At 39.1% G+C, this 16,099-nt stretch overlaps 1 protein-coding gene across 1 annotated transcript in view; it reads right to left on the bottom strand.

Annotated features, from left to right (window-relative positions):
- The window catches only part of LOC135239899 (prostaglandin G/H synthase 1-like), a 29,767-nt gene that overhangs the window by 9,721 nt on the left and 3,947 nt on the right, over positions 1-16,099 (bottom strand). The window contains exons 4-11 of the mRNA XM_064308903.1: positions 14,352-14,492; positions 12,262-12,405; positions 11,669-11,850; positions 11,202-11,285; positions 10,336-10,582; positions 9,695-9,981; positions 8,455-8,602; positions 7,417-7,770 (exon numbers count right to left, since the gene is read on the bottom strand). Of these exons, the coding sequence (XP_064164973.1) occupies positions 7,417-7,770; positions 8,455-8,602; positions 9,695-9,981; positions 10,336-10,582; positions 11,202-11,285; positions 11,669-11,850; positions 12,262-12,405; positions 14,352-14,492 (1,587 nt within the window). The remainder of the gene's footprint in view (positions 1-7,416; positions 7,771-8,454; positions 8,603-9,694; positions 9,982-10,335; positions 10,583-11,201; positions 11,286-11,668; positions 11,851-12,261; positions 12,406-14,351; positions 14,493-16,099) is intronic.

The following is a 16,099-nucleotide window of genomic DNA, read 5'->3' on the forward strand; positions in this document are numbered from 1 at the left end:
TGCCCTGGCAAAGGCTCGTCTAGCTTTTTTCCACAGAGGACTTATATAAATTGTGATATGAGGGTTAGATTCCTTCTGATTGGCCCAGATAATCACAGCACAACATGTGTCCTGTAGTTTTGCCCGTGTCAGCAGGCTCTTTTCACACTGCACTGAAGATAAATCTGGAGTTAGGAAACAACACCTCACCTGGTAGATACTAACAGAAAATCACTGTAAACTTACATTGACAATGCTTGATGTACAATACCGTTCTATCCATGAAGAGAAAGACAGGCAGAGCACTTTGTTTTTTTATGGACGTTTTCATGAACTGACTTATAACCAAGTAACCAACACTGCCATGTAAAAGCTGAGTAATCATAAGAGTACCCTAACTGACTCACACAGTCTAATTTTGTCATGTTGCTGTAAGCAGCAACCGGAAGATGCATTCAAAACCAAACCTTCTCTACCTCCTCCCCCCCCCAGCCAACACTGATCATGGACCAGTACTCACGTAAATTATTTGGCATCTGAAAGCAGATTAGAGATTATTTTTACTGAGCATGTACAGAGAGACACTGCAAGCAACTAATGCAGTTGCAGTAGTGGAGTTCCAGAGTAGATAAGAGGCTGAAAGGCATAATTCTAGTTTTGGCTGAGACAAGTTATCATGTTAAATCTGAGTTTAAATCGGCCTTGTAACAGGAAGCTATAAAAACAAGCATGTAACCATCCAGACCCACGACGCAACTCACTTCCGCAGACACATTTTATCTGCACCACCTGCGCATGCGTCCCACAGAACATCCCTCAAAGGTCGTCTGTGAGTGAGTAAGTGACCACAAGTTGCCATGCATAGCCCATGGTGGCAGTTCCTGCACGCCGTGGGAAAAAGGCCCTGTAAAATATCATTGCAGATAAACGTACTCTCAGATCATTAATCAGCATTGATAAATCTAACCCCTCCCACCTTTGCAACAGTAAGGCATGACTTTTCACAATTTGAAACCTGCTGACTATCATTCTAGGCAAGCTGTGATTCCCATTCCGATAAGTCTAAGTCAACTGGACCAGGTGAACTAGTTATAATGTATGCAGTATTTATCATATTAAATTAAATTGTCCCCCTCAAAAAAAAAAAATTTTCTCTCTTAAATTTCTCTTCATGGTAGACTGCTAATTTGCAAGCTATAAATATATATCCCTCAAATATTCAAATATTTGGATTCTGGGTTCATGTAATGTATGAGCTACATATGTGATTTAGGGGTACTGTCGCTCTTAACTCCGATTTATACACTTGTTTTCTTATTGTAAGAATGCCAGTAATGTAATGTAATGTAATGATCATTTACATATACTCATTTAGAGATACGTTGAGTTCCACATTCCTCATCACAGGAATCATTACAGATGGCTGCGGCAATCACAGAGTTCTTTTTTTTTTTTTTTTAATCAGTTAAGAGATATAGGTAATCTATCATCTAATACTGTGCATAATTATTTATAAATCTTTCTTCTACCACAAAATTAGATTAACCCTCATTTATTCACAAATTATCATCTAGATTCCCATAGCTACAAGATCTCACCTCTTGGGATTAATAAAGTATATTCAATTACGTATTCCATTTACCATGTCTGGTTTCCATGCCCTGCAGGGAGAAAGGGAAAGGGTAACCTAAGTGAGGAGGTGCAGCACAGTTTCTGGCTGTGAATGGAGGGGCTCAACTGTGTATGTCTAGACTTGTCCAAAAGCACACTCCTGCCAAGAACTGCCTCTTCTCATACTTTCTGGGTCAAAGCATCACTCATGGGGAGAAAGGACTATTGTTTGTATTAAACTTCTGTGGAATTTCCTTCCACTACCTTATTAAGGGACAATACTCAAAACAGCCAGAATATCAAAAAAAAAAACCTCCCATCTGTTTCTTGTTTCTCCTTTCTTTCTCATAACTGCTGTCCAGTGTTCTCTTTTGGATTTTATGGCATTTATTATTTTATCTGTCTTTATCTATTTCAGTGGGCCAAAACTGAGGGTTTAGACCAACTCATAGCTCATGCCTCTCACACTAATAACGCTAAGAACTGAATTATCTTTACATGTAGACATATATTGAAATATATTGACATATTTTATTCCCAATTTTCACAATTTTCAGGTCTTAACATAATCATAATCATTTGGGATCTCCTGTTTTACTAGTTCAATTTGTTGTTTTCATATTTTGGATTTAATACATTTTGTATTCTGTTTAGGCATGTTTTTTATGCGGATCTTTCTCAAATACTACACTGCAATGAAATACAATTATGATGCAATGCCAGACACCTCACTGTTCTGGAGTATTATCAACACCGATCATGGAACAGGAAGGGTTTAAATCCTTCCTGTCTGAAGAAGATTGAGACCCCATAGAGGAAGGCAGGGTTCCTCGCCATGCCCATTTACAATCAGCTTGTGTGTGTGGAGGAAGGGGGTGGAGTGGGGTGGATGTTAAGTGTGGACAATGCCAGGATGACCTCCCCAGCATCGTTGGGAGGAAACATTTCACACTACAAAATACATAGACAGACCCCTGCACGTGGCCCTCGTCTCCTGCTGGGGCCTTCTGTACCCAGTCTTTCTTGGGGTCACTGACATGGCTGAAGACATGCACTTTAACCAAGGCCAGCCATCTCCCTCTAAGTGACCCAAAGCCCACTGTTCAATGGGCATTGTGTTGTGTATCAGGGGAAGAACTCTCCAAAGGCTCAGGAACGTACATGCACATTACTTAAGCGTGGGCCATAAGAGTGCTAACTCCAGGAGCGTGTATTCAAACATTATGTTGTCTTGTGCCTCTATTAGTCAGTCAGAATTCTATTTGACCAAATCAACAGCTTTATGAACTGCACTTCCCTTTAGGAATCCTTGGCTCATGGTTAAATTCAGAACAAGCCTTCAAGGTCCATCTAATTGTTTAAACTATCCAAACTTTAAATTAACCAAGTATTATTATTCTGTTGGGTGAGGTTTATGAGCACGTTTTTGTTCAACATGGTGCCAAATACTTTCTGCAGAAACCATCTGATAAGATGTTGCAAATAGATTTTAGCGACGTGCTTCCTCAGATTATGGGTGTTTCTTCGAGTAACATTGCATGCTGGCCAGGTTTTTTTAACTGAATAGCCTATATACACTTACACTCTCTCACAGATTCTAAGATTTATCAGATTGCACAACAGGATTTCCTGTGACAAATAAGCGTTCTGTGCGCAGTTCTCAAGAATCAATTAATGAGTTACAATATTTGTCTATGTCAATCAACAACTAACATGGTTATTACAGAGTTGTTTTAAAGACATCTCACAAAACAACAGTAAGCTCTGGAAACAGTGACCTCTGCTTGCTGAGCATGGGCTAAATACAGTTAATGGATATCAGAATCTTTATAACTCTACATGTTCAAAAAGAGAACTACACAGGGGTTGATTTGTTAGAAAGGCTTTATTCCTAATTAAGCTCTTAACCACTCAAGATCTCATTTTGGGGAGTGGAAACTTAGTATTAAGGGCTGTTCTAATATTTAGTCACTGTGGCGAGGTCAGCCTAATTTTCCTATAAAGCATTATTAAGCAATAATAAACCAACCAGAACACATATTATCAAATAAAACTACAAATGGAAAATTCTTTATTTTGTTATTCCTTTTTCATTGAGAAAAGTTGACAATCATATTCAAGTCACAAAATACACATTTTTAAATCTAGTGAATGTATAATCATTTTACTTCACTAAATAGATTTCATTTTGCATGGAATCGTACATGAGATCAGTAACTAGGTTTGTACCAGTGTTAGGTACCTTAGCAGTGATGTCCATTTCTGTTCATTGATGTATTATCGTCCATAGTTTGTGCTATAAATTTCGATTCTGAAAATTAATCGGGAGTGAATTTGGAACCTGACAACCGGGAGAGTCACCACCAATGCTGTTAACGGTCAGCAGGGACAGCTGATGTCCCTCCTATTCACAATACACAATTACAATGGGGTGGCCGCGGCTCAAACAAATTCATTATCTTTAACATGATAAATTCAATTATCCTCTCGGTTCTTGTGGAAATGTTTCTCACCTTTTCTGCTTAGCTGCATTCTTGTTTGGGTGAACTATGAAAAGTCAGCACAGACTATTCCTTTGAGTGGCGTTTCTTCAAATACTTTATCAAATTTGTCGTATTGAATGAAGCTGTGCTAATGCTGCTCCTTGAGACACTGGCAATGCAAATGTTGCAAATGGCTGTTTTCGGATTCCACTTTCTAGAAAGTTCCATGCAGCAGACATATAGCAGATAGCAACTGTTGCATAGTGGCGAATGGATAGTGCTTTTTTACAGCAGTGATGGCACATTCAGACAATTGTCAAGGGTGCCGAATACCGATCCATGGACAGGATTGGGAGAATCCTACCACCAGTAGGTGTGTCCAAGACAACTCAAGACAACGGCCTGCCATATCAAACACCACACTAGGTTTTACAATTAAGAAATCTACATTTTACACCATTGTCAGGGTTGTATTACTTTCTTCCATGTAAAAAACTGTTGACATGTAGCTAGTTTGGACAGTTCATGTGTTTCTTTCATTCACTTTCAGTGCATGTAGTTTCATTTATCCTGTTTCCATTCAGTTGATGAGCATTTTTCTGGTTCACGTCAACAAAACCATGGTGCAAATGATGTCACAATTTGGCAAAATGCCATCTTTAATCCAAATTGTTGTAAAGCACAATTTGGAGATTCCAGTGAAGTCCATTTATTGTTTGTATGTTCCCCTGAGCCAATATTCCTATACTCCAGCTCTCTCCAACAAATAAATTTAACCAATTAAACACATACTCATGAATTTGGAATTGCTCAATACCTATAAGTGTGAAACATACTGCAAGTTCAGGAACTGCTTTAAAATTAAATAACTAGTTTGAAACAGCAATCAGTATTTATAATGGTATCCTTCAATGTTTGGGTAAATATATTGTGGTCATATTCTGTCATTATTTTACTTTTGAAGCGTAATATAATGTTGCTATATACTCCTTCGAAGAATATAATTGCAGTTAGGGCTAAAGATGAAATGTTGCAGTAATGTCATTTTGCAGTAAGGTATAAAACCCACAAATATGGCTATATATTGTAATTATATAGATATGTCAATTGAACATAGAAAGATCACAATTAATTCACATCATTTGTGTGGATATGCACAAACACCAACCATATACAATATAATTATATAACCATGTATATCATTTCTGACACAAGAAAACACATTCCAATACATTGTTTTCACTATTTATGTTCAATTTCTGTAAACATAATATTGCAATACAGTAGTGTCAAGAAACAACTTATCAACAACCTCAATCTAAAAGTTCACAGTTTTAATATTCAAACATTGCACTCTTGTGCTTATAAAGAAAAAGGAAATTATTATTTTAATAAATATGCTTACTTTAGTTGTCTGTGCATTTATATATTGATCACATGGATCTCATGTCATGTGCACTGTAATTTCTTAATTGCATCATCTTTTTTTTTTTACCAAAGGTTAGACTGTGGTCATCTGGAAGGGCTCAGATTTGTGCAACATCACTGTATTTTTTTCTAATTGAAACTAGTCTGGGATTTAGCAAATCTTCTTGCACTTCAGTTGTGGAACATGGGTGCTTATCAAAAGTGAAGAGTTATGTTCAGAAATGTTCAGTGTGACATTACATTTTTGTGTTAGAGAATGAAATACAGCCTATTAATTCAGAGCATTGAAACCGCAGAAGGGGATAGTAATGGAAAGAAGAAAATGTCTAGATGAACAGGAGCAAGTTTATTAAGTCCTTAACCATTTAACTTGCAACAGAATGGTTAATTTTATCCAACATCTCAGTCGAAATGCATTTCATAAAGAGTGTATTTTGTCAAATAGCCGTGAGGTGGAGGTCTCAGGCCAAAACTGAACTACATACATATACATGACCAATGTTTGTGTACTGGCTAGCAATTGATGTTAATTCATTCTAACTTTCTCTGCTCAAATGAAAATTGGCATACTATATCTATAAATAATGCTTATAACATGCACATATAAAATTAGTTAAGCTTCGACACTAAATGTTTTATGCTGAATTTTAAGAATTCACATGCCTACAGCAAATTCATTTTTAGATTAACTGTACCGTCATGATGACCCACTGGATACCAATGTTGCAATTTGTCACTGTTGCATATTTGGAATATCTGTAATATAATGATTTTTAGTGAATTTTTAAAAAATTGGAAGCTCTATAACATCACTGTGTCTTTTGAATAGCCTAATTCATAAGCATTTCTGTCATGATTTATGTGTGAATAGAAAAAGTTTTATCACTTTATAGCAAACAATTTATAATTCATTAGCTTTTTACAATAAACCACACCGACATACAAGTTAATTAGCTTATTGCCACCACAATTTCTGCATAGCAACATTGTTTATATTGCATCCAGAGGGACTGGTCTGTAGAAGTTCTATGCAACGTTTGATGTAGATTCGGCAAACAGTCTAGGAGGAGATAAATGTTAAGTGTTTTTTAAAATGAATTATTCAAAATGGCAATGAATCCAGAATGGTGAGCTGAGCTCACGGGTCCCTGAGGCAGATGTAGTCTGTGAGAGGCAGAATCTTGTGACATTATTTTCAGGTTCCTTAGTCAAACGGAGCAGAACTTAATATTTAATTCTCAGAAATTCAGTTGACTGCTATAGTGCCACCAAGCAGCCAGTTGGCACTGAATTTGGTCAGTGGTGGTACAAGTAATATGTCTAAGGAGGTGAGTAGTCACTGGAGGAAGTTTCAAATGCCTACAAAACAATTATGTTTAGTGAAATGTTACATTTTGAAAAACCATTGAGCTCAATAGCAACACCTTGATTTAAACAAGCCAGTTCTTCAAGATTTATCTCAGGATGCAGTTATCAATACACCGTTTGATTAACTTTTGTCTACCTGTTTGGGATTCACATTTTCATAAAAAGCCACACGTACATGCAAATTAATTTGCTTACTGTGGACATAGTTTTAACCATTAAATATTATAATTTCATTTATATCATTTTTAAAGACATTCAACACTAAACACACATTCCAATTTTCACGAAAAATCAATCAAAGTGTATAGGAGGAGATAGATATTTATGGTTCTAAATGGAGAAAAATCAATCCAGATACATTTTTGTGGTTCGGATTAATTTGTTTTATGAGAGGAATCTATGAAAAGATTATTTTGATTTCAGGTCAAAGGGGTCAGGAGTTATGGCCTGCCAAATTTTGTATTTTCAACCATTAATTTTAGCACCACCAAATGGCTACTTGAGCTCAATATCGCCCAATTACCGTTTGGTACATAGCCCCCTAATTAAAGCTCAGAGTAAGGTTCTCTTGCATGTTTCTGCTCATCAAAATCAGCAGGGGGAACCTGGAATGCTACATAAGGACACGTCTTTGTGTTGAGGCAGACAAGCTTCTGCAGTGTGGCCGAGTTGACAAGGTCGAACCCCACCTGCCCACCAAACGTGCTGGGCTTCCAGTAGTGTGGTGCGCAGATGGCATTTCCCATGAGTCCTTTCAGAGAGAAGGGAGCACCCATCTCCACCATGCTCTGACCAAATATGGCACCAGGCCTTGTCTTCTCCAAAAGCAGGCCAGGGTAGAACTCAAGGGCATCAATGTCACCATACATCTCCTCTAGAGTCTGAATCATCTCCTCATCATCTGTAGAGCCATCAGAGACAATGTCCAGAACTGATCACTCTGTACCTACAGGCCCATAAGCCTCATCTATGAAAACATAACCGCTAAACTAAACACCTCTGCATGAGAACAACAATATTATAACAATACGATTTTTGAAGGCACAGAAAAGCTGTAAATTTGATTACCTGTTTCACTTATATCTCAGTTGTATTGAACAGTATATTTTAACCTCAGCATGGATGCTCTGCGTGTTTTGTGATGCAAGTCTGTGATGTGAGCATGTCTGTGGCTTCATTTCTGTCAGAGAAGAGTCAGTTGCCAAGGGAGGGGTGAGCCAGAATACACATTCCTGATGGTTATGTAAGCTGCAGTGTTTATTATCAGCCTCAGTGTGGTGAAACCAGATTCACCCAGACTGCACTGCAGCACATATTCCCAGCCAAGGAGCTTGGGTCTTGTAGATCCAATCGGATTAATCGTCTGTTGAATTTTGTCACAAAACTAAGCTAGGTTGTGTGTCAGTATAAATGAAGTGAAGTGAAGTAGAGGTGGGGTTTGTTTGCATCTGTGAATATCGTCCTGGACGAGTGGAGTCAGAGAGCGCTTACTGTAACGGCAGATACTGTGAAGAGAAAGGACCTGAGATGTGGACCCTTAGCCATTACCAATACCTAGGATCAGGATCTCGATATGTACTCTTACCTGTGAACTGTCTGAAGGAGGTGTAGGGTGTCAGGTGGAACCTCTTCCTGTACTGGTTGAAGGGCTGAATACGAGAATGTCTAGATTCCCTAATGGTGTTTGCTGCAACTTTTGTCACAGCAGCATTCATATTGTAACCGCCCCCTATCTGTTGGGCACAGAATTACAACTGTGTCAACACAGGGACTCATCAAGGCAAACGATTAATACACAATAAACACAGTATAATACAGACTTTGGTCAAACAATCAAAGTATTCAACAGCAACCAAAAAGAGCACAGTAACTGGGGGAAAAGAATAAGTTCCACAAACAAAAGCGACTTGTAAATAAATAAATCAAAAAATCAAAACAAAATCAGAATAAGCACCAAAGTTCCTCTTACACACTCCTATTAGTAAGATCATCAAAATGCCAACAAATGATTAAATTATGAACTAATGATGAATGGCCACTGCTGTACAAAATATTACAGTCTGTCCACACGCCTAACCAAATCAGTAACTCCCTTGGTTGGCCTTGTGAAACATACAGATGGCCAGTTTGGACTAGCCACAAGAGGGTACTCAACAATCACAAATATTTTTCTCTTTTTGTTATGCTTTAAACCAGTAAAGTACAACATTAATTTGACCTGTGAGAGAGAACTGTGCAGCTGCATGCATCAGTCACGCAGCCACACTAGCAATTAAATAAACAAATTCAAACATCTGCCTGGCTTTGGCTTATTTCCTCAGTGTGACTCATTTAAATGAACTTAGAAACAAAAGAAATAATGCTTGTAATGGAGTTACAGGACCAGACTGTATAGAGTTACAGGGCAAGACTGTATGGAGATACTGGGCCAGGCTGTGCAGCTACAGAGTCAGACTGTATGGAGTTACAGGACCAGATTGTTTGGTGTTACACAGTTATAGCGCCAGACTGTGTGGAGTGACAGGGACAGGCTGTGAGGATTGACTGGACCAGACAGAGACAAAGCTAAGGCAGATCCTACAATGCTTCTGGGAAGTGATATAACACAGAAGTGAACACATTTTAACAATAACATTCATGCTCACATCAAAGTGATAAAGTATGTGTTATTGTTACTATAATTGCTCATCTTATTTTTCATATATATATATATATATATATATAATCCACTTTCCCGATGTCACAATAGGGAAACTAATCTGGACACTGATACAGAATTAAGACACAAAAGTAAGTCATAAGCACCCAGGCATTGCCTGTCTTACCTGACCAGCATGTTGCCGTGTAAATGCATGTATGAGCTTGTCCACCCCATGGTTGAGCAGGACTGAGGCGTTGAACAGGAACTGGGGGTACTGAATCTCATCTCCATCAATGAAAAAGCTGTCAGGCATCAGTGGGTGCCAGTGGTAAAGTTGGGCAAATTCCAGGGCGATTCGGTTTCCATACTGGAAGGTGCTCCCAAACATGAGTGTTGGGTCAAACTTCAGCTTGAAGTTATACCCGCTCAGATGCTGGACGTAGTCCTCAATAACAATCCGGATGATCTCGCCTCAAATAGAGCACAAGCAAAGCAAAGCCATTAAACCATCTAAAATGATTGAAAATTGGGTCAGATTTTATTTGCACATTTTTTCCATGACTCATGGATTTTAACCAAATTTATATTTAGCAAAGATAATCAAATTTGGAGCTCAATTATTATATCAATTATTCAAACTTTATAGTGCTGATGGAAATCTGTGAGTCCTGCAATACCCATATTATTCTGCTGGACTGTGATGGCAGGTATTTCATCCGCATTTTCATTCAGAAAATTCCCACACCGACCTCCCCAGTGTCCACATGTGCTTTCAGTGGTGTTCCCCCACCTCCTCCCGTCTTCTGCCTGCATGGTGGCACTTACCGATGATGATTAGCCGTGCGGTCTGATACAGCTGCTCATCGTCCCAGGTGGGGTGCTCCGCCTTCAGGACGTCACAGACGCGGTTGTGCTCACGCAGCCACAGGGTGGCATACATGGTGAGGCCTGGCAGTAGCCCAAACCTGTCCTCGCCAATTGCCAGGCGCTGCTCTTCTGGGACGTGCGGGGGATAGATCATGGACACATCTGTTTCTGCTACCGTCGGAGGGTAAACCTCTCCGTCAATCACCTGTGTGGGCAAGAAATGGCTTTAAAGTTACACATATATCTCTCTGCTAGGCAATCACACATTACACCGGTTTCCATTAATGCCCTATTATCTACAGCATGGAGACCCTATGACGCTATTATAGCACTATGAATATTACTACTTTACATTTTATCACAATCGTTTAGCAGATGCTTTTATCCAGAGCGACTTACACAACTTTTACATAGCATTTTTGTAAATTCACATTGTATCCATTTATACAGCTGGATATATACTGAAGCAATTCAGGTTAAGTACCTTGCTCAAGGGTACAACGGCAGTGTCCTACCCAGGAATTAAACCTATGACCTTTCGGTCACAAGCCCAGTTCCTTACCCACTGTGCTACACTGCCGCCCTTATCAACCCTTTTATAATCTGCATGGTTTTGTACTCAAACGCATCAGATCACAAAACGGCAAGAATTACACTCTTTAACCAAACCAGAATGAATCTAACAGGTTTATGCTTTTTATGGCTGCATGATAACATCTTGTGAAGATAATTCATGCTGAATTCACTGTGGGGAAATTACAGCTTTCTACCATCCCAAATTAACGGCTCTCTTCACTGCAGCTGATATTTTGATGTGATTTTACCTGGTACTTAAGCTTTCCATCTTTGAGAAGTCTGAGTTTTAACTGTCGATCCATACTATATCCATAAATATGTGCAGCATCAACCTGAGGATGTGACAAAAAGACAGACTCACACACAATGAAAATTCAAAATCCACATCCATGTGGGTCTGTTGGATTGCCTTGCCTTTCTTTAAATATTTTGATACACGCTGTGGGATATTACAGTCCAGTGATCTGGAGCATGTGGTGTCAAATGGGAAAGGGTCAGGGATGACATGATTAGGTCAGTAAATACACACTGTCATTATGAATTTGGTCTGTTTCAGTGGTAACAGTCCATGTCAGTGAAGATTCCCACTATCCCAGTGATGACTGAGATGGTCATTAAAGACCCAGGCTATCTCACGGATTACTAAGACTGTGTGTAACTTTGTCAGTGAAGTTCTGAACGGTGTAAGCGCCTGCTTCAGTGAAGACAGACTCACCCCATGCCCCAGAGCTAAGGTAAATTCTGATCCAATCTTGTGGTTAGTTTTGAAAAACTGATGTGTGAAATGTTGGGCAAAGAAGCCAAACATCAGGTTGGTTCCACGAGGTTCTGGGCGGAACTTCCTCCGCAGCATCAGTTTATTTGCCAACTCATCTGGATCTGGAAGCTCACGTTTTCCTGCAAAGGAAAGAAACACCCTGGATCAGTCACATTTTGACTGTCAGCTGCTTGTCAGCCACGAAGTCGGTTTAGTGTTTTTTTTTCCGTTAGATGTTTAACTCTACCCCCAATGCAAAGTGGAAAAAGGATGATATCTCAGTTTTAAAAAAAAGAAACCAATGTATAATATAAAGAGATAAAGACAAGTCTGTAAGCTGTAGCTCTAAAAACAGCACGATGCATTATTTACTTAATGTAGGTCAGCCACATCCTTCAGATATTCAACCATGGCTTTTTTTTTTTCAGAATTCGTCAGCAGCACCTTTAAAGTGTACGGTTATACTGAGGTCGCTGAATGAATGAATATACATGTACTTACACATGAAAATAACAAACCACTTTAAAGAGATTTGAAATATCAACAGTCACCTTTAACCCCCATAGGGGTTGGACAGTCCTGAGGGATGGGCGGCAGAATTCGGGTGTAGAAGGTGATGTTGGAATATGCCTCCCAGTTCAAGTAATCATACTTGGTGTTGTAGGTTGGAGGGTTGGGGATCAGATCTGACCTCACTGGAGAGGGAGAAGAGACAGAATAACTGCTCAGGTCATTTCTACTATGTCCTTCTGATTAATATATTATGCATATTGCTTATTATATGATGACTTGGGTTTATTTGGAGGTTTAGCCATTGCTTCATCTCTTTGCTCAAAAGCAAAATGTATCATTGATTTATTGCCATCACTTTATGTGAGATATGATGTCAAGTGTCTTTCTATAAGGGCGCTCTCCTTTTCATCCTGTCAAATGACCTCTTTCCATTTAAATTTAAGTGCCCTGATACACAATACATTCATCTTCCAAAATAGTCGCACTGAACACTACAAACAAAATCCAGGTGTTCTACATTCTAAATAATCTCAGCCACAATTCTTAATCTAAAGTTTTTTTTAAATATTTAAATATTAATTTCTTGGATACAATGCTGGACATTCTAAAGGGTTGTATTGCCTTTTAATACTCCTCAATTCACCCAGGTTGTTACACATGCACGAGTAGTGTAACCTAAAATGGATCCACTGTTGTTAAAACTCCCCATACAATCAGTCTTAGGATCAGAATGTTTTAATAACTTTCTCTCTCACAACAGTCAATGTAGTTTATTTGTGCCTATTAAGCAAATGATTAACATAAACTTGCTTGAACCCATGTTTTTATTAACGTTGCCCAATATCAAACAGCAATAAAATAGGTTCAGAATAGTTCTTTACTGCCTATTAAAATAAATACCATGCCAGGTACTGAATTGCTGTTCACCTCCACAAAAATCACCCTGCACCTAAAAAGCAAATAAACGATGCAGAAAATGTTGAGGTTGTGCAAGCTGCTAGCTGTGCAGTGACTTGGCCCACAGGGTGGAATTCCTGGAACTGCAACGCAAGTAGAATGCAAATAATCCACAGCCAGCAGGTTTAGGACATGTGCTGTGGACAACCAGCATGTAACAGGAGGCGAGAATTCTGAGCATGAATGAGCACAGCAGAAGATGGGAAGATAAAACCTCTACTTCTCACACCGTGACAGAAGAAGGGAGCTTCTCGGTGACACGCTCAAATGGATGGGTCCACAGACACACCTTGTTCAACCAGCATAGAGTAAACTAGCAATTTCAGAAATCCAGGTACAAAGAAAACACAGCAGGGTGAGGGCAACACAGTAGAGCAATGTCGGGAATAAGAGTCATATGATGTGTTGCCAAAAACCAGTCGATCTCATTCAAGTTAAATGCAGAGTTACATGCACAGTACATAAATGGCTGAAAGACACACTAGAGCCGATAAATCAACAACACTCAAAAAAAAAAACCAAATGTGGTCTTAAATGTGCTTAAACAGTTACGCCTGGTGCCAAGATAAATGGAAGCTTGTAGAACACATTTATCTACTTTCCACAGCACTTCCTCTGGTCGCTAACACAAAGTATGCCACCCTCCCATTATGGTATTCACCCTGGCTGGCTGCATTCACTTCAGAGAACCATGGGCACTTGGACACCTGGGAAAGGGCTCATTCCGGTATATACTTTCCCTGCCACATGAGAATTACTTTAACTACCTGAGTAGCGTGGCAAATGCTAGCTTAGCATTCTATGGCAGATAGCTAGGACTTTTAACATTGTTGGCTAAATGGCTGAAATGTGCAAAATTTGCCAGTCACATGTCTGTTGTGCAGCTCTGGAGACTGAGATTGCTGCTTTCCCCTTTTTTTCTTTTAAAAAAGGTATTTAAAGGGGAAAATGAGTATTCATTCATCATCAACTGTCATATGCATCGATGACCTATACATAGGTCTTACATTTACACATACGTCTTACAAACACAGCCATACAGGCATTCAAACATTTACATACACAAATGCGTATTTAGCATCTTTTCTTTTGTACAGCTCATACTAACAGCTATTTATAATGATCTATTCTGTCCCCAGGTGACCTTCTGACCACATCTATCAGTACTGACCGGTCAGGACCACACCCATGAGCCAGTCTCGGAGTCTGGTCGCGTTGACGATGTCCCACAGCCACTTGAAGTGGGTCAGGATGTAATTTACCACATCTGGGTTGGGCCTCAGCAAATCATGAATTCTGGACCAGAACTCGGCTGCAAACAAACAGATTTCAGGAAGACATGGAGTTGGTGATTTCCCACAGGTTTTAATACTTTTGCAACTTTTTATAATCAAGCAGGTAGGTTTGAGAAACCATTTATGCTGACCCTCAGGCAAAGAGTATCCAATAAATAGATCTGACCAATGTACAACAAGACTCAACAGGCCAAAGTAATTAGACCCACCAACCCTCCTTTTAACAATGAACAGAGACAAAGAAACTGATCCTTTGCTGTGATTAACAGCAAGAAGCAATAAAGAATATGTTAATAGCACCGGCCCGGAATATTCTTTTAGGGAGGAAAAAGCCTCCAGGAAATAGTTGGGAGGATTTTTTCCAGAGGAAAGGCAGTGCTTTAAAGATTTTGGAACAAGTCTGCAACAGCATGTTCACCTACCAGGTAAAACTTGAGTTTAAAGAGTTTATGAGAAATTCTCCAGAATGTAGTGTCCTCAAAAATGACTAACAATAGTGATAAAGTTGGGACATAAAACTATAAAATAGAAAATACAGGTACTGCATGATCAAAAAAAGGAAAATAGTTTTATATTAATACAAAACGAAAGATTTAGTTTGACTGGTAATATTTTTCCTAAAAATGTGTGTCTCATAATTATTAACACCCCTAACAAGTCTTTTAAATAAAATCCAAAAAAAAAAAAAAACCGCCTTCATGTGCTACTTTTTAAGGTCATCTCAATCTTAGGTAACTGTATCTTGGCCTCCCATGGTTTTCTGTTTTATTGAAATACAGAGCTCTCAAAAGAAACAAGCCCAAGTATTGTTGACATTCACAAAGCAGGACATTGTTACAAACAAAAAAAGACACCACTTTCCAGTATTGGGTCAATAATGAAGAAGCTTAAAACCACTGGAACACAGATACATCTATAAAGGATAAATGGTAAAGGATGGAACTGCATCTTGCCCCCACAAACAGTAAATCAAAAAATATTCAAGAGTCAAGTTTCCAAATCTACCACCAAATGGCGCTTCCATACCGACAGACTTTTTGGAGGGGTCATTAGAAAAGAAAGCCAGCTGAGGACAGTCAGGAAAAATAGGCAGCTGGAGTTTGCTAAACAATATTGGAACGTGAGCTTTCTGGCCATGCACACCCGCTGTGGGTTTGGCATAGGAAGAGGGACACATGTTGAAAAGGATGTTGTACCTATACCGAAATTTGACAGTGGATCTTTGATGTTTCCTTCATTAAATGCTGTTTATTTCAGGTCAGCTTTAAGATAATAATTTTGTGCTTTTGGTAGAATACATCTAGATACAATTATGTCAAAAACACTTGTTTTCTAAAACGTGCTTTCACTTGATGTACTGGGAGGATGGCAGGGGTGGGCGTATTCACAGTAACCACTCAGAGAACTAGAGGGGGCGAGGCAATTCCCAACGAAGCTGGAGGGGGAGTGTGAAATGCATCTCACTGGTGCTAGCTGTCAGAACATTAGTGCAGCCTCAGAACAGAACTGGAACTAGCCGTGAACTGGGAGGCAGTTTCTGTTCGATGCAGGTGAAATGATCGGAGTTGCATGCGTGATGCATGCTCATCACGACAAATGACAGGAGTCAGAGAATTAGGGGAAA

This window comes from Anguilla rostrata, chromosome 14, assembly GCF_018555375.3.
Source record: "Anguilla rostrata isolate EN2019 chromosome 14, ASM1855537v3, whole genome shotgun sequence".
NCBI classification, from domain to species: Eukaryota; Metazoa; Chordata; class Actinopteri; order Anguilliformes; family Anguillidae; genus Anguilla; species Anguilla rostrata.